This window comes from Chaetodon auriga, chromosome 14 (genome assembly GCF_051107435.1).
Source record: "Chaetodon auriga isolate fChaAug3 chromosome 14, fChaAug3.hap1, whole genome shotgun sequence".
Taxonomy (NCBI): Eukaryota; Metazoa; Chordata; class Actinopteri; order Chaetodontiformes; family Chaetodontidae; genus Chaetodon; species Chaetodon auriga.
The window spans coordinates 8,729,469-8,747,195 of record NC_135087.1 but is presented as its reverse complement, the minus strand read 5'-3'; the positions used below and the strand labels follow the sequence as shown (position 1 = coordinate 8,747,195).

The 17,727-nt window shown below is 44.2% G+C and overlaps 1 protein-coding gene across 1 annotated transcript in view; it reads right to left on the bottom strand.

Annotated features, from left to right (window-relative positions):
* Positions 1 to 556: 556 nt before the first annotated feature.
* Positions 557 to 17,727, bottom strand: part of myo10l1 (myosin X, like 1) — a 43,454-nt gene continuing 26,283 nt past the window's right edge. Inside the window, exons 5-43 of the mRNA XM_076748570.1 lie at positions 17,329 to 17,463; positions 16,237 to 16,361; positions 16,082 to 16,095; positions 15,870 to 15,954; positions 15,592 to 15,698; positions 15,202 to 15,331; positions 15,002 to 15,120; positions 14,764 to 14,910; positions 14,579 to 14,679; positions 14,275 to 14,341; positions 13,672 to 13,764; positions 13,491 to 13,559; positions 13,328 to 13,410; positions 12,849 to 12,951; positions 12,566 to 12,646; positions 12,331 to 12,455; positions 12,120 to 12,234; positions 11,923 to 12,029; positions 11,520 to 11,820; positions 10,561 to 11,394; positions 10,253 to 10,376; positions 10,025 to 10,163; positions 8,963 to 9,067; positions 8,777 to 8,872; positions 8,604 to 8,697; positions 8,437 to 8,492; positions 8,012 to 8,154; positions 7,686 to 7,880; positions 7,332 to 7,489; positions 7,121 to 7,241; positions 6,866 to 7,014; positions 6,483 to 6,631; positions 6,169 to 6,376; positions 5,526 to 5,662; positions 5,227 to 5,350; positions 4,525 to 4,878; positions 4,245 to 4,421; positions 3,971 to 4,162; positions 557 to 3,823 (exon numbers count right to left, since the gene is read on the bottom strand). Coding sequence (XP_076604685.1) covers positions 3,719 to 3,823; positions 3,971 to 4,162; positions 4,245 to 4,421; positions 4,525 to 4,878; positions 5,227 to 5,350; positions 5,526 to 5,662; positions 6,169 to 6,376; positions 6,483 to 6,631; positions 6,866 to 7,014; positions 7,121 to 7,241; positions 7,332 to 7,489; positions 7,686 to 7,880; positions 8,012 to 8,154; positions 8,437 to 8,492; positions 8,604 to 8,697; positions 8,777 to 8,872; positions 8,963 to 9,067; positions 10,025 to 10,163; positions 10,253 to 10,376; positions 10,561 to 11,394; positions 11,520 to 11,820; positions 11,923 to 12,029; positions 12,120 to 12,234; positions 12,331 to 12,455; positions 12,566 to 12,646; positions 12,849 to 12,951; positions 13,328 to 13,410; positions 13,491 to 13,559; positions 13,672 to 13,764; positions 14,275 to 14,341; positions 14,579 to 14,679; positions 14,764 to 14,910; positions 15,002 to 15,120; positions 15,202 to 15,331; positions 15,592 to 15,698; positions 15,870 to 15,954; positions 16,082 to 16,095; positions 16,237 to 16,361; positions 17,329 to 17,463 — 5,767 coding nt within the window. The 3' untranslated portion in view covers positions 557 to 3,718. The remainder of the gene's footprint in view (positions 3,824 to 3,970; positions 4,163 to 4,244; positions 4,422 to 4,524; positions 4,879 to 5,226; positions 5,351 to 5,525; positions 5,663 to 6,168; positions 6,377 to 6,482; positions 6,632 to 6,865; positions 7,015 to 7,120; positions 7,242 to 7,331; positions 7,490 to 7,685; positions 7,881 to 8,011; positions 8,155 to 8,436; positions 8,493 to 8,603; positions 8,698 to 8,776; positions 8,873 to 8,962; positions 9,068 to 10,024; positions 10,164 to 10,252; positions 10,377 to 10,560; positions 11,395 to 11,519; positions 11,821 to 11,922; positions 12,030 to 12,119; positions 12,235 to 12,330; positions 12,456 to 12,565; positions 12,647 to 12,848; positions 12,952 to 13,327; positions 13,411 to 13,490; positions 13,560 to 13,671; positions 13,765 to 14,274; positions 14,342 to 14,578; positions 14,680 to 14,763; positions 14,911 to 15,001; positions 15,121 to 15,201; positions 15,332 to 15,591; positions 15,699 to 15,869; positions 15,955 to 16,081; positions 16,096 to 16,236; positions 16,362 to 17,328; positions 17,464 to 17,727) is intronic.

Sequence of the window (17,727 nt, the reverse complement as noted above, 5' to 3'; positions counted from 1 at the left end):
GAGGAAACAGCAATCCTGGCTAATAAAAAATTCACCTACCAGCTCCAATAAAGATGATGAATTGCGACGAATTAATGAATTAAGTTTTAATTTTGTTTAATCCATACAAAATGAAGCGTGAACACGACACCTTGTGGCGTTATGGGGAGTGACGTGCCAGACTTTCTTAAACAGGTGCAGTAACTTCCTGGAGTTTCTGCTGGTTGCTAGCAACCTCGTGTTTACTCTTTGGTTTTTGGATATGTACAAACATTGAACACAGAGACTGTCCACAGTAGACAAAATCCACCTACCTCACCTCAAAAAGGCACTAATTTGCATGTTGTCTTGATTGTTTAAGCTGTATAAAGTGTAAAAATGACAAACTGCAAAGCTAACTGGCTGCTAGCTTGTTAGCATACATTGTGAGAGTGATATCAATCTCTGTATAAACTACATAGCAAATAAGCAATCTGTAAAGTAAGTACTGTTAAAGTACAAAATTGTCTATAATACTGAATACTGAATAAATGTCTTTCTATCTGTGTTAAAATAAATTCACAAAGATGGCATTAAGTAGAGGACAATAATTCCAATAATTTATTAAAGCATAATTTTGTAAAGCCAGTTACAAATAAAAAAGAACAACACACATATCTCTCTCTTTCTCTTTTTTTTTAACAAGCACAATATGTTTTACTATGTAATGATGATAATAAGCATAACATAAGATAAGAACGGGCCCCACTCTGGCCGCCTGCGGCTGATAACAGGACCCTTAGTGATGAAGTTGCCCTCTGAAACAGATTTGCGATCAGACGCTGCAAAATCTAACTTCAATGCGTCGTTCTCGTTAGCAAACACGCTGATCACATTTCAGCAACGATGGGGCAACTTCTTCCTACTCAGTGTAATATCAGTGACAGACAGAACCACAGATATAGAATAACTGGAACAGACAGCTCCAGGTTCCTTGTTAAATATGGCTTGTGGCTCTGGTTTTCCTCTCATTTCAGCCAAAACTAAAACAACCAAAAGTTCAAAGTGGAACCTGTGTGTGAGTTCTGCTTATTCTAACTCTATAGGCAGGATCCCAGTGGGCTGTGTGTATGCAGACAGGGCCGTAGCTACCATTGAAGACACTGAGGTCAGGAACACAGTTTAGCAAAGGTAGTCAAGGGGAAAGGTACACCTGAATACTTGAACTGGTTGACTAAATACATATTTTAAATTTGAATACTTTCAGGCCCAAATTAACTTTTTCTCACCAGAATTGAATTCCTGGTCATGTGGGGAGGCTTTGAAACAGCATTTAGACCATGTTGGCAAAAATAAAATCTTCAGACAACATAACTGAACATCATTTTTGTCATCACTGACCTCAGTTTTTCTAAAATCCTGGCTTCAGCCCTGAATGTGGCACTCCAGATAAACAGCAGACAATTTAACCTTAAGAAATTCAACTTCACTGACACATCTGACGAGCAGCAAACCATAACTGTTATATTGAAGTTATAATTAACACAGAATCTAGTTTAGAAACTTTAGCCAAACCAAATTAAGTCAAGTGCACCTTGTTTTGAGATTAGACAGTTTTTCCATGTTATTTAAGCGCTCTCCTTGGATATTTGATGTGGGGAAACACTGTCCTCTAGAGGTATTATCCATGAGTGATGCTGCCATCTACCTGCAGTGCCACAGAGTCAGGTGATATTCACTTTCAGTCCATAAACACACTCACACACACACAGTGCAGTGATGACTATCAGCATTCCCAGTGCACAATTCATACTCATCTCTGAGCCCATATCGTCACAGTGTCTTATCTGCTCCTCTTACACCAAGACTGAATAATTATATTTTTAATACATTACCCTCCCAAACACACCTTGCAATACATAGAGTTCAGTAAGAAATAAATACGCCCAAACCCTCCCTTCAAATCCCATGCTTTTCCCTTTAACTCACAACCACGACACCATTCTCTGCACAGGTTAGTCATGTAAATACGTCTTATTTCCAGTGAATGATCTCAATGAAATCACTTCTTTGTTCCTTTTCCAACTTTTTCGGATTACACCATAAATACGCTCACACACACACACACGCACACACACATCAGCATTCCAGACACAGCACTTCAGGGTGGTTAAAATAGCAGGGGGCAAACAGTAATAAGAGTAGTATCAGTAATAAAAGTCACACGTTCAGAAACAGGCCGGAAACACAGACAAACTGGAGCTCTTACGTATTATTGTTCAAGTCACTGATCTTCGTGAAGAAAAAAAAGTGAGAATAGCATGAGCAGACAGGGATATACAGTATTTTATGGCTCCAACTTATGCTGCAGTGCGAGTCCCACAGATAACAACAATGATAAATTCATCAAAACACTGTGAAAACATGACCACCACAGCAGCCAGTCTCATTCTGGTCTGTGTTTCTACTATTAATTCTTGTTTCTCTGTGAGTCACATTAATGGCACAGCCAGTGAATGATGTACAATATTGGCATCATATTCAGACATACAGTGGTCATTGTCAACACCATTCACTTGCATGTATTATTATACACAAGAGGTGTCACATTGCATTTAGTATGGTATCTACTGTATACACTGTACAGTGCAGTCAGTGGCCACCGAAAATTCAATAATAACTCTTATAATGTGTGATATACAGTACAAAACAATACATGTTGGTTCAGTTTACGTGTATGTGAATATACAGTAGATAGTGTGTGTTATATGTCGACATAGATAGGGACATGTTTTGTTTCATATTATTCTGTTTGATAATGTTCTCCTTGTAGAGGCAAGTGAGGCCATGCACAGACTCTCCACGTCAAGCTAAACATGACCAGAGAGCCTCCAAAGCAGAACCTTGACTCTTTCTTCTCAAGAAAATCTATTTGATATTGTTCAGAAATATTTAAAGCCGCTTCCTTTGGCTGTGTCGTCTTCTTGTGGCCACACGGTGGCGCTGACGAGCGAGCGAGTGAACACGGTGTCGGGCAGGGAGCTTGTGTTCCCCTTTAGCAGCCCTGAAGAAGAACCATCATTGAGTCCTTTTTCTCAGACACAAACAGATGCAATAACAGCTGATGTTACAGATAAACGACAGAGAGAGAACAGCAGAGAGAAAGCAAGCAAGAACAAGAATTCAGCATTATAACTTAATACCAAACAAAGATGCAACAGGAGTGAGGACACGTGAAGAGAAAGAGAGAGACTCTGAAACTGGAGGAGTGAGAAAGAAACAGATTTAACTGAGAAAGTGTGGCTTTCTTCTGTCTGGCAGTGCACTGGCGGAGACCCCGCCTGGGACAGACTGGGACTGGGCGGCTGAGTTGTGCTTGTTATTACTGAGTTTTGTCCGGAGAGGAAAACGGAGGGAAGTTTGGAGTGTGCTTGAACATCTACATGCAGGACTACAACTGGGAGGTTATGTATTTGAGAGGACCGTCCCAAAAGGGTTGTTTTTCTTTGTCATGCTCATTTCTAAATAGATCCCTTATCCCAAGTGAAACCCAGGCCAGAGGAGTGTGCGTTTGGCTTCTGTGGCCACTTCTTGCTTTTCCCCGTTCGATCATAGACGCTCATCCACCGCCCTCTGATTCAACCTTCAGGATTTGCTGTTTGGTGCGACTGCCTCCATCAAAACCGACCACCGATGCAGGGAGGGGCTGAGGCATCTGTTGCCACTGGATGAACCGAGGGCTCTGACTGGTTGGTGGCGATCACCTGACCCAGGAGCTGGAGACGCTGGTCACTGACATGATGCTGCAGCGTTTCTTCACCATCATATTAATGTAGGCCCTCATGATCTTGGTGATCTCCCCAACCTAAAGACAGAGAAAAAGGGATGGATTAATATGTGTCCTCATCTGGCAACACAGATAGACAGTTTCATATATATATATAGCCAATCCTACATATACATAACATACAAATAATAAATAAAGGGTAAATAATGAACACTGAGGTCTCACCAGCGGCGTCTCAAAGAACATCTCCCTCTCGTCCACGATGATCTTGTAGGTGCAGGGCTGTGAAGCCCCGAAGAAGGTGATGTGTTCGTACTGGAAGGTCTCCAGTGGCTTCGGTTCACCTCGTTTATACACTGACACGTTATCAGCGCTCACACTCAGCCACAGATCATGAGGGAAACCACCTTCTTTACACTACAGAGAACAGAAGAGGTTAGTTGTCACAGGTATTGGCACAAATCTCACAAATCCATCATTTCCTCTGTTATTTACTCACCTCCACATCGAACAGGGTAGATCCATATCCAGGCCACTCCTTGATGATGCTCATATATTTAAGCATGGCCTGATGCTGAGGCATGCCCTGCAGCCGGGTCCACTTCTCCAGAACACTGGTCCGTGTGGCGGACGTCTCCTCCTTCACCCACATCTCCAGCATCTGCTCCTCTTCCACCTGTGACAACAAGGGTCAACCACTGAGCGAGGAATACTCTGAACTATCAATGAAATCAAATACACATAGTTTGCAGTAAGTGGGCAAAGACCTCCACACTGACCTTCTGCTTCTTCAGTGAACCCGTCTTGAAGCTTCTCCTCAGGGTGCCATCCAAGAAGCTCGGGGTCTTTCGTTTCTCTGTTCCGACCGGGACACCTCCCTGTCCTCCTACCGTGCCCTTCCCATCTCCTGGTCCTCCTCCGCCAGCTCCTCCAGCTCCACCCGCCGCTCCCACGCCCGGCTTGGTGGAGTGGAGGATGCGATTGCGGAGACGTCCGATTGGATAAACGGTTCCCAGGCTCCAGCCGGCCCGACCTGCTCCGTCACCGTGCAGATACTGGAGACGTAAAGCGGCCAAGTGCTGCAAAGTCTCCTCTGATGCCGGAAAGTGACCGCTTATCAGAGACTCATGGGCCTGAGAGCGAGAGGAAACACAGAAGCAGTAAAACATTTTACTTGTGCTGCGTAGTCCATTAATTCAACATGATATTCCCTGATGTGTTTAAAATCTTATAAGAGTAAAAAATGGAAAATACTTAAGACATAAGCTCATTTAAGAATGGGTGGGTGCTGCTGGGTAATTACTTTAACAAAGAAAATGAGTAATCTCATTTAATTTTCAAGAAAGTCATTCATGATAATTTTCCAAAGAACCATCCCACAGCTATCAAGCAGTTATATTTATTGCTGTCTGGAAAAAGTTTTCAAGCGTTAGTCCTGCCTAAACAAACACTTCACACCTACACCGTACAGCAAGGCTCACCTGCTCAAACATGAAAGCAAACTCCACTCCCTCCTTTGGCATGCTCTCCACATCCAAGAAGCAGTACAGCTTAAAGTAGAGTTTCCATTCTCCTTCCTCCTCCTCCTCTTCACTGCCTGCCAGTCTGGAAAAGTAGATAAAGCAGAGCCAGGATGAGTTACCACACACAGATCAGAACAACCACAACATACTTAACAGTGTAATTAGACAGATGGACACCTACCTAAACCAGCATTTAGAGAATTAGTACAGATTAATCCTTCAGGAAAACATTTTATATATGGTAGAAAAGGAGATACCTTTCAAACTTGGCCAGAACATCTGCCACAATCACCCTGCTCTCCAAAGCTCGGTCTGTGCAGGCGTTGTGTTCGAACAAAGAAAACAGGTTCTTGCTCTCCTCCATGGCCAAACCCCTGATCAGCTTCTCCACAACCTGCAGCGGCGACACAAAAACACAGACCAGCGCACTGTAGTTAGAAAACATTCTGACCAGTTACAAATGTCGGTCTATAGGTTCACCTGCATACAGACACACAGTGATGCATTCTGGTCACCCATCACCCGGACAGTGTGCCGTATGATGGAGACCCACTGCTGCCAATCAGCGTGACGGAGGGTGAATGATTCAAAGAGCTAGTTCGGTACCTTGAGCCTGAGTATGTTGTGCGATAGAGAGCTACAAGGATGGAGCTAAAAGTCGTGATAACCAGGGCAGACAGGTTAGTTCATAGTCGGTTATCCAGTAAACACCACATTTTTACCAGGAAAAATCTATTGAAGTCTGACCAGTCATGATGTTCGGTAAAAATGACTGCAGAGTTAGATGTGAAAATAGGTAGTTGCAGGTGAACGGGTGTCAGGCTATCCAAAGCAAAATGAACCGAAACTCATACCCCTGACTGGGTCTTAAAATTCGATCTGACTGAGAGGATGATGTACCTCTCCAGCTGTGGTGTGTGAATTGATGGAGATCTTGCAGGAGCCTCCTCCGTGGCAGTAGACAGTGGTGCTCATCTCCTGTCTCACCAGCAGGGCGGCGATCTCCTCCTGGGAGGGAACAAACTCACGAGTCTTGGTCTTCTTCAGGGATTCCCCGATAAAACTGGCATAGCGCTCGATATCCGTGCCGGGAAAGCGCTCACGAACCCTGAATCAGATCACATTCAACAGTTATTCCACATTTATTCCATGAGCGATACATCAAAGTGTAATCACCAATGCAGACACACACATGCGCGCGCACACACACACACCTCTTGAGGTGGAAGCGGAGGTATCTGAGGATGGCTCGACTGGGTAGGAAGGTGCAGCTCATGCAGGTGAGCAGATGCCAGTGTGCCCGATTGGCTGGGCTGTTAGGCTGAGGCACATGATTGGTCTGCTTGATCACCTGACAGTAGACCTGAAAAACAGAGGCATGGAGGGCATTTGAAAAACCTGCAGAAACATAATGTTCTCATATATTACGGTGGGAAAGGCACTGAGACCACAGAGCCTGATGCTGGCAGGTAATACTATGACAGAGAAGAATTCCAGGAAAACTATCATTAATGTCATTTTCAGTACATGTCCTTTTCTTTCTAGTGTTGCTGGAACTTAAGCTCAAAGTAAAAGAGACTTTTCTTGACTAAAGTACCTCATCCCTGAGAGGGCGCAGGTCCTGGCAGGTCTGCAGGATGCCCTGGATGATGGGCACCGTGTCTGCCAGAGTCTCCATCTCCTGCAGTGAGTTGAAAACTCGCACGGCCTCATCCTGCAGACTAGCATAGCCCTGCTGCCTTTGTACTGCGCACACAAACATAAGAAGATGAGCGAAGACAGAGGAATGATTCATGTCAGAGTGGAAGTCTGTGAGTTAGTGTGCGATTTGCCCGGTTTAAGCTTTACTCACAGCTGGTGACCTCTCCATAAGGGAGCGGCAGTAGAGGGGAGTGCAGGGGATGCTGGGTGTATCTGAGGATGGGGTTTCTCCGGTACATCTGCTCCACGATGTCTGGGTTCACGCTGTTCTCCTGCGAGGGGACACGAAGAGGTCAACTTAGTGAGTGAGTTCACGTTAATGGCTTTGAAGATCTGACCCTGAGTCTCTGATTGTGTTTGACCTTGATGTCTCTGATGAGCTGCAGAGTTGGGGTTTCTATGGGAGTCTTGCTGTCTATGACTCCCTGTATGGCAGCTGTCCACCTCATCGCCTCGTTCAGCATCTTTGTGTAGAGGCGGTAGGAATGCTTCCTACCGTACACGATGATGTTCCAGTAACCTGAGGAAACATTCATTACAACATCTATTAGATACAACCAGTAAGGGGATACTTATTTAAAGAAATCCAGTTGACAGCATATTTTTCACGTATATAATCTTGAATCCTCTCTTTACATCTAGTTCTTGACCTCCGTCGTCTAATCCCTAATTAAATCCGCCCTCTCTGCCTTCCCCCTTCGTTACTCTTTTCTCACCTGTCTCCCTGTGCACGCGTTCATCCGGCTGAATGACGGAGCAGAGGGAGTTGAGGACCAGAGTTCCCATCTTGGAGGAGTTTCGCTCTGAGCTCTTGTAGTAATCCAGGGAGTTGTGGGTCAGAACAAACCAGCGCTTCTTCAGCTTCAGAGAGGTGCTCTTAGCGTTCGTCTTCATCTCCTTTTGGAGCCAGCCTGAGAGATGACAAGGCAAGGAATATATGAATACATGAATTCAACAGATTACGTCGTCTAAGCTTTATAGAGTAATCAAATCTTGTGATTGTGTCTGTGAAGGTTTTATGTCCAATAAAATCCGTTCTCACCTCGGACAAGGAACTCCTGCCCGTCTATCCTGGCGTCTCCTTTGGGTTTCTGCAGCAGACTGATCCAGTGATGCATCTCCTCCGGTGTGTCGCTGTTGCAATGGATCACACGGTTGGCCGTGATGATGACGAAGGAGTTGGGCCTGCAAAGATCAAATGATTTTTGAAGAACATCCACCATAAGATGCTTAAGGCCTGTATAGGATAGATAGCTTTGAGTTGCATTGCATCCTGGTCTCCTTACACTACACTCAGAGGATGGACTGCATCGTTTACAAAAGATTGGAAGAGTAAGTGACACCAAAACCAAAAGCGTAATATTTTTTCTATTATCCTTACAATAACCATCAATTTAAATAAAATAGAAAAACACAAACAAAGACCAAAATGCTTGTCCTTTCTTTTTGATGATTCGTCGGACTCACCGATCAGGGTTGTCTGAAGCACAAACGGAGTCAATCAGCCCCACGTCAAGAGTTCCCTGAAGGAGCAAAAAGAGCAGGAGTACGATTTAAAATGTGAATTAATGGTACGCTACTGCTTCTGCACTTAAAGACATAAAGTTATGGCTATCTTGCATTTAGAGACTGACCACAGCGTTCTTCGGGTTGGCCTGTTCATGAGACATCTCCAGCAGCTGCTCAGGAGTGCACACTCGCACCTTGCTGAGCACATTAAACCACCCACTGCACAGAAAGACAGACGTCAGAAGAACGTCTACGCAGATACAAACATCACCTTGTTGCTGTTTTCCGTCCACCTCACCTTGCATCCTCTGGTGACTCAGCGAACACCTGATAGGTCCTCTCGTCTGTCACAATGTTCAGAGCGTTCTCCTTCTCGTGGTTGTCCACGATCTCCCTGTAAAGACACGAACAGTTCAAGTGTCTGAGACGCAGCTGCGGTCTAGAAAACAGAGAAACAGTGAAGAAGGGAAGAAAGAAATCGCACTTGGCAGCTCGGATGTCGATGGTTCCCTTCAGCTTCTCCTCGCTGTCGTTGTCGTAGTACATCAGCTTGCTGTCCCTCAGTACAAACCAGCGCATCTTCCAGTTTCTGAGGGAGAACGAGACACAATGAAACCAAAGGCCAACACAGTCCACTCCGGACATTAAAAAGCTTTATGTGACTCTACAAACAAGGCATATTGAACTGAGATACAAAGTAAAGTATCGGCTTTATATAGAATACCTCAGGCATACTGTACATACATGTGTACACAAATAGAAAGAACTGTATTCAAAACCTTTTAGAACTTTAAAGGTAATTTTTTTTTTTTTAGTGGACTTTAGGTTTCTGATCTTTTTTTTTTGAGTGTATCGTGACATTAATCCATCTACACTGCCTCTTCAATTCATAAAGATCGCACACTCATCAAGACAGCTTCCAACTTTTCGGGTTTTAACTTGTTTCCTTCATTTAAAATGTTTTCTTTCTGCATGTCCAAGTCATATGTTGGACTGAATTTGTGTCTTCTTCCTTTTTTGTTTTGGGAATATTTGGGACAGTGTATTATGTGTATTATGACAGTGTATTAGCTTGGTGACTTCTACTCTACTAATTTATTATTTTTTAATTAACTATGACTTGAAAAGAAACATGTCAGTAAATTCATCAGCAGTACATCAGCTTGAGTAGAAGTCTTCCAGCACTGCAGAGGGTTCAAAGCACTGAGTTAGACAAACATGAACACCTCAACAGGACACAGGGGCTCATCATCAGAGACAAAAGACATTCACATACAGTCCTAAAAATCAAGCCACCATGCATCCAGCAGGCAGACTGCTTTCATGCACCATGCCATCAGTTTTCACTGAGTTAAGACGAAAAGCAGTGCTTTTAGTTAATTGAATGTGTGTTTTGAACTGATTTTGAAGGTTTGCAGGATTAAATGATTAACTCTTTTATGATCTTTTCACATTAAAATTCTACTGGACGGCACTTCAGACAGAGATCAGGTACAGAGTTTCCTTCAGGTAGCATGCAGCTACACTCAGTAATAACTACAACAACCTCCGTGAGAGGGTGGAGAGGCCTCCTCCCTTCTTGTAGAGCCAGCCGGACTTGAGAGACTCTTGTTTGGACCGGAACCACATGAAGGTTTCATCCTTCAGCACACACCAGCGCCTCCTCCATGGGATCATCAGACCAGCTGAAGGAGCAGGGGATAAAATTACTGTCATGAAAATACGTGACACGTAAAATTGGGATATTTTGAAGATGGAAATACAATATGCCCACCCTTCATGTAGAGGTAGCCGTGGAAATATGGCGGTCCGTTTCCATTAAGCAAGGTCACTCTGCCATTAGTCACTTCTTCATCGGTGTCCATCATGCCATCGTGTTCATCGTCACTGTCTGCGTACTGCAACATCATCCAATAACATGTATTAGTTTTTGGATTGTAACAAATGAACAAGAAAACTTATTAACTTCACTGATTTTTTTAACAATACTGAGTGAAATTTTTGGAAAGAGTTTCACTGTATTGCCGCTCATACATGTCTGCGTGCACGCGTGTGAGGATGCGTGTGAGTGTGTGTCCTCACAGAGTCAGAGCTGCCTCTGTAGGACTCGATGCTGGCGTTGGTGCAGGTCGACTTCCGCGGGTGCTCCTCATCCGCCACGGCGGCACTCCCGCGGTTGCTCCCCGATACAGAGCTGTCGTCTCCGGCGGTGACGGACCCCTCCTCCTCCTCCTGGTCGTAATCTGACTCGGTGTCGGCCGGCATGCTGTAGATTGGCTCCTCTCCGTCCCCCAGGCTCTCCACCATGCTCACCTTCCTCTCCGGCTCCACCTTGGCTCCCTTCTCGCCCTCTCCTGGGGGAGGCGGAGGTGGTACAACGGCGGAGCCATCTCCAGGTGGAGGAAGAGGAGGAGGGGGAGGTATTCCAGCGAGAGGCACACCATCTATGGGCAGAGGAGGTGCGGGAGGTGGTGCAGGAGGCACTGTCCCCTCTGCAAAAGCAGGTGGGGGAGGAGGGAGGTGAGCAAATATTTCCTGATCCAAAACAGCGTCTGTCTCAGCAGGAGGAGGGAAGTCAGGGAGAGGGATGCACTCCTCCTCAGCATGAAACCCCTCGTCCACCTCCTCCTCTTTGGAGGTACCCCTGGTGGCACTTGCAGCTTTCGCCTCTACAGCAGGTTTAGCTGCTACTGCTCCCAGAGAAGGATCCACGCCACCAAAGTTGAGGAGGTCGATGAGCTCTGTGGCCTTGCGGGACGCCTCCTTCTTCATCCGTTTGAGCTCCGCGTCCCGGCGCAGCTGCAGCTCCTGTTTGGAGGACTCACACAGCTGGGACACCCCGTCCTCTCTCTTCTTCTGCAAGCGCTCAATCTCTCGCTCCAACTTCAGGATCTCCTCCATCTGGTCGGCCTCATTCTAGACGGGAGGAGAGGAAGCATCAAATAAGCTAAGAGTGTCATTTTTTTTTTTACAAACATTTGTTTTATTCTGTAAATCAAAGAGCGTGTTTGTGTTTCACTGTATTTAAGAAGGAAACGCACCGAAGAAGACGGCTTCTCCTCTGACGATTTAGGCCTTTTCGCTTCTCCTTCATTCACTTCCTTCTGCTCCCCGTCACCCATCGCCTTCCTCTCCTCTTCGTCTTTCTTCTTCTGCTCTTCCTCCTTTTTCTTCTTCTCCTCTCTGAGTTTTCGAACTCGAGAACGCGCCACCTGACCTCGCCTGTGTCTCTGCAGCACCAGCGCCGCCTTGCGTTGCTTCACGAACCGTCTGCGTTGGATGTGCTTTCTGAAGTGTTTCTGGAGGGTGACGACGCTGGAGCGTACTCGTTTGAAGTGCTTCCTGTGCACAAAACGGAAAAACAGTGAATATATTACCATTACAGAGGTACAACCTTGTACATGAATGCCTGAAAATCAGTTTCTTCCTTCCTTAGTTTCTTACTTGGCGGAGAAAGTGAGTAAGTGGGCTCGAATTATCATGGCAGCTTGGCGTCGGACTTCATCCCTGTCTTTCTCTAAACGCTGCTCCAGTGACTCTTTCATAAACACCTGCAGAACAAAAGTGAAGGTTATTTATGTTATTTATAGGAAACATAATAAATGTACCTTCTATCGTGTACAAAAACAACTAAACGTTACCTTGGTCTTGCCAAGCTGCCACTCTTTCTTGGTCTTGTCATACTTGGTCAGGAGGTCTGTGCTCCTCTTCTTATCATCAGCGGCTGGTACTTTCTCTTTCAGAATGATCTTATACCTGACAGGCACAAGAGAAAGACAACAAAGCGTGAGAGACAACAAAAGAGCGATCTGAGCACTAACATCTCAAAGGGTAAAAATCAGAGATATTTACCGAGAGGAGAAGTCTTTGAAAGTTCTGCGGACGGGGAACCCTGCCCGACGGATCTTCACCGTCTCCAACATCCCGGAATACCTCAGCTGGTTGAGGACGACCTCCGGGTCAAACACATTTGGATTCTGCAAGTGAAATAAGATTTTTTAACATGAAAACTGACACTTATGTCAATCAGGCTCTGAGATAGTATGAGTTTGAGGTGCTCGTATAGAGGTGTGCGACAGAAGCAGACCTTTTCCATGTTGGGCTTGATGCAGCGAATGAAGAACGGGTTGGATACACTCAGAGTGGCCATGAGAGCATGGAGGGAATCCTGAGGAGACGGAGAGAGAAAATAAAAATAATTCTTCTTTGGGTTTGTGTCAGACAAGTCAGAACATTTGAAGGTGTCACCTTTGGCTGTGTGAAAATATCTATAAGATGAAGCTCTTCCTCGTATCCGTATCTCAGCTCCCTGTTAAGAGGTGTTTGTTTTTTTCGGTATCTAATAATCTCAAACTGCTCGTTTCGCTCACCCTGAACTGGGAGCTGACGGTAGGTTTGCGTCTGGCCGTTCCCATCTTCTCCTCATTGTTCCTGCTGCCGACCTTCTCAAACAAGTCATAGATGAAGTCCAGTCTGAGAGGCAACAGAGACACAATGGATTACAGATATATATATATACACATTTTCAGGAAATCAGAGGCAGAGTAGGGCGGTTTATCCATTCCTGAAAGTACAGAGTCCGCCATGTTTCTACAGTAGCCCAAAATGGACAAAACAAACACTGGCTATAGAAAGTACCTTTCACCTTTTTAGCATTTTCGCGCCCACCGCAGGGCGATTTTCAGCCGTTTGCAGCCTCACCACTGGATGTCACAAAATCCTACACACTGTTCCTTTAAGATGGGTTTTCAAAGCATTTCCTCTTTCAATGACTGAAATGAGCCTATAACTTTACATAATCTCAAGACTTCTTAAGTAACTATTCATTTAGTGCATCTGAATGTCCTGCCTGCTGTCCTTGAGCATGTTCAGGATGTCGTCTCTGAAGGTGTCTCTGTTCTTCTCCAGGATCCCTCTCACATCATACAGGACCTGACCAAGACAGACAGCTTCATCATGAATCTCTGACATGATAACATACACATTACCATACGATATACAATATAACTCACCTCCCCGGCGTAATGTTTGATGCCGAACTGATGGTCAGCAAGTCTGGGTTTGACATAGTAAGGGTTTGTCTGCAGAAAAGAGGAAAAAAAGCCCCCAAAATATAACATGATGTGACGTTTTCATGTCAGCAGACTACATTTTTATAATAGTTTACGTAGTTCGTGTGTGTAAATAACTCACAGAGTGTCTGCTGTGCAACTTCTCCAGCAGAGTAAAGTCGGTTCCTTTGGGAAATCGACTCTCTTCGTTCACTAATGCCAACAAGCCCAGTTTCTAAAAGAGAGAGAGTAAAAAAAAAAACATCATGTTATTGCATCAGCTTTATGAAATCAGCACCACTTGCTAAGAATCGGTCCAATATTATTAGATCAGTTTTGCAGAGAGCATCTGAGGCAGACGTCCAGCACAGCTCTTAACTGATAGAGAAGTATTTTTCATTTGAAGTCTCACAGACATCACTATAACTTTATTATATATTACGAGCAGTGTCGGGGAGTAACTAGTTACATGTAACAGAGTTACATAATTAAATTACAAAAAATTTTTAAAAAAAATTTTGAGTGCTGTTTTTGAGCCTCTTGTCTGCCAATCAAATCAATGCACACTGCTCTAGGCAACCTGAGTCCACCATGGCTCCAACTAAGCAACCACATCAAGGCATGTGGTCATGTCGTCGGACAAGAACGCCTTTTAGTGCTGGAAATTCAGCAATATTTTCCCCATGAAATCAGAAAAGTGCTCTAACATTACTGTCCAGTGTGAAGTCAACATTCAGCTTCCCACCTTCTCTATGAGGTCAAGACACTCTGCGTTGTCCATCCAGTCTATGGCGTCCCACTGAACACCTTCCCTGCAGAGAGTAAACCCAAACAATGACACATGTAACTTCATATCACTGCACAACCTACAGCACTACATTTAAAATGAACAAAACACTTGCTTAAAGCGATAAAAAGGGATTAAAATAGCAAAAGAAACTAAATAATAAATTATATTACATCAATACTCCATTGAAGGCTCGTAACCTGTACGTCCAGCAGTAAGTTTTCACAGTTTTTTTATAGATATACTACATTTAGAAGTGCACCTGTTGTACTCGAGCTGCTCCAGGGAGAAGATGTGCTTGTTGAAGTACTCCTGAAGTTTCTCGTTGGCGTAGTTGATGTTAAACTGCTCAAATCGATTCACCTGGAAGCAAAGACACATACCTCACAAACAGATCTGCCTGGTGCTTAGAAAACAGCTTCCGGCAAAACAGCTCAAAGCTCTGACCTCAAAGTTCTCAAAGCCGAAGATGTCGAGGATGCCGATGGATTTAAAGTTTTCCTTCCCTTTGATCTTCTGATTGATCTTGAGGATGATCCAGGAGAAACACTGGGAGTATAACGCCATTGCAACAGAGTCTCGGGAATCCACGGCCTGTAACGGTGAGGAGGGAGTGTTAGGGTGGGAGTGTGTCGGAGATCGATCAAGAGAAGGAGAATAAATGCGTGTTTATGTGCGTGCTGGCCTGTTCTATAGTGAGTGGCGAGCAGATTTCCTCTCCTCTGAGGATTATGGAGCGCTGAGTCAGGACTTCAGACAGCTGGAAGGCGTCCAGGCCCAGCAGCTCGCTGGCATCAGTGACCACTGGAAGATGGACAAAGATGCATTACACTTCTGCAAAACATCTATCCAGGTTTTCCGAACTCGCTTTCCATGTGAACTGACCTTGCTTGGTGGTGATCTGGGCTCCTCCGGCGGTCATGAACTCGATGTTTCCCAGCTGTAAGACTCCTGACAGCAGCTTAAACATGTCTCTGATCTCCTCCTCTGTGAACTCTAACACCTTCAGCGCCTCCTACGCAGAGACAAAAGCAAGGAAAGGGATTAGATGCTACCAACAGAAGAGGTGCTTTTAAGGCTGTCTTAAATTATTTGCCAAAATGCCAAAATATCACAATTAAAACATTTGTCCTTTACATTAAAAAAACAGGTAAAGCGGCTGTTGTTTAGCGATCACTTATACTGATATGAACGCATTTTGATCATTTCTGCCTCCATCCACTTGACAAAGATGTGGGCATGGAAAAAAAACAGAGTAAACACAATCACACTGACCATAACACTGTTAAACAGTAGTTTGTCATTCAGGCTCTTGTCCTTCAGACATCCTGATTGGCTGAGGTAGTGGAAAGATTCGGGAGGGTCTTCCAGGAAGTAGAGGCCTAGAAATATAGAGGAAATGATGTGATGTGTCAGGAGACATTGAGATCCTTCACTGTATGTGCACTATTAGATGTAGTCTGGAAAGCTTGTTCTGCCTGTCTGTTGTATTATGAAAACACTTTTTTCTAAAGATCCTATTGATATCTCTACATTTTTATGCTTTTCCTCACTTTTATGCTCCTTGTTAGCTCCCGCCAGCAGAGCGTAGAAGATGTGGTAGTTTCGTTCTCCAGGGTTTTGTCGTACCACTCGGTTCTACAGAAAAATCAATGCAGCAAAGCCACAATTAACATTTCATTATGATTCACAAGGCAAAACTGACAAATCACCCCTAATGAATTTGAATTTGATACGACCAGGCTGCAGATGTGGACTTGGTTACCTTCTCCAGTAAATCTGAACAGTAGAGAGTCAAGGAAACAAACCTGAGATCTTTACAAATATATAATTTTTCATGAAGACATAAACAATAATATAATAATAGTAATAGCTCATATAAATTCTGGTACATTTGATAAAATATAAATATAAGGATACAGTCGATGACGCAGCCTCCCTGGATGTTGCCGCCCTCAGAGAAGTGAAGTTGGATGAATTTCCCAAAGCGACTGGAGTTGTTGTTGTAAACAGTCTTAGCATTACCAAACGCTTCCATGATCGGACTGCAAAGAGAGCAAAAACCTGCAGGTAGTGTATTTTCTGCATTTACATGTGCATGCAGTACAGAGTATAGTACACCAACCATATGCTGCAGAGGTCAGTCATCATAAAGTCCGTTCCTCCAAAGCTGTTTTACTGACCTTTATTTATCTATTAGTGAGGAAGAAGTCTTTTTCAGCTGTGCTCTGCTTCAGATTACACACATGCATTAGTGTCCAATACCAGCTCTCCCACAGTATCTGGGTTTGCTCACTGGCAGAGCTGCAGACTTGAGACTTGAGATTTGGGCCTAAGTGCTGTGACTCCCTCAAGGCTTCACTTGACTTAAGAGTTGAAAAGAAAATGCTTCAGGTCTGAAGGCTTGACCTGCTAAAATCCTGGAACAATAATAGACTTGAATGGACTCTCAGTAATGTAAAAACATTCAGATTAAATTCAAAAACTCCAAGTCATTTTAATGGCGGCGTTAGAGCTGCAAAGATTAGTCCGTTAATTAATCATCTGCAAATGAATCTGCAACTATTTTGACTGGTGATTAAGTGTTTCTTTTTTTTCCTCAGTTACAGGCTTTCAAAGGTGAGGATTTGCTTTAGTCTGTCTGATCTTACTGTAAACTTTAAGGTTTTGGACCATTAATTGAGCATAATGTGCTATTTTATGGGCCAACCAAATGAACTGCATGGGAAAAGAATCAGCAGGTTAACTGGTTATGAGAGCAATGGTTAGCTGCAGCCCCAGTCAGCATTCAGAGACCTTAAAAACTTTCCTTTGGAGACCCAAGACTTTACTGAGGCTGGTCCTTGAAGACTTGAGATGTGTTAAAACTTAAAATTTGACCTGGACATCTTCCAAAACACTTTAGACTTGACTCGAACTTGGACCCATAGACTTAGAAAACAGCTCTGGCGGTAAAAGTAGTAATAATAAAAGAACAGGAGAGTGTTTCTTCTTCATTCTGCTCGTCTGTACCTGCTCTGAACGATGGCCTGCTCCACTCGTGTACTTTTCTCTGACGGGGGAGTCCCGGCCGACTTCTGGCTCATCATCGACAGGAACTGAAGCAACAGTTTAGTGCTCTCAGTCTTCCCTGCCCCTGATTCGCCACTGGAGTACACACACACATACACACACACACACACACACACACACACACGCAACCCAATTTAATTAAATACTCTGTGACCTTCTGCGACATTCTCTTATCTCAAACTGGTCCGGTCGTTTAATTGATATTGAGGTTTGATAGCTTCCGAGATATTGCATTAGCTCACAGTCTGTCTTGTTCAGGATGCTAAATGGGACAAAGCCTGAGTGTAATTGAAAGCATGATGAGATGTCTGACCCGACAACCAGAGGATGGATGATGCT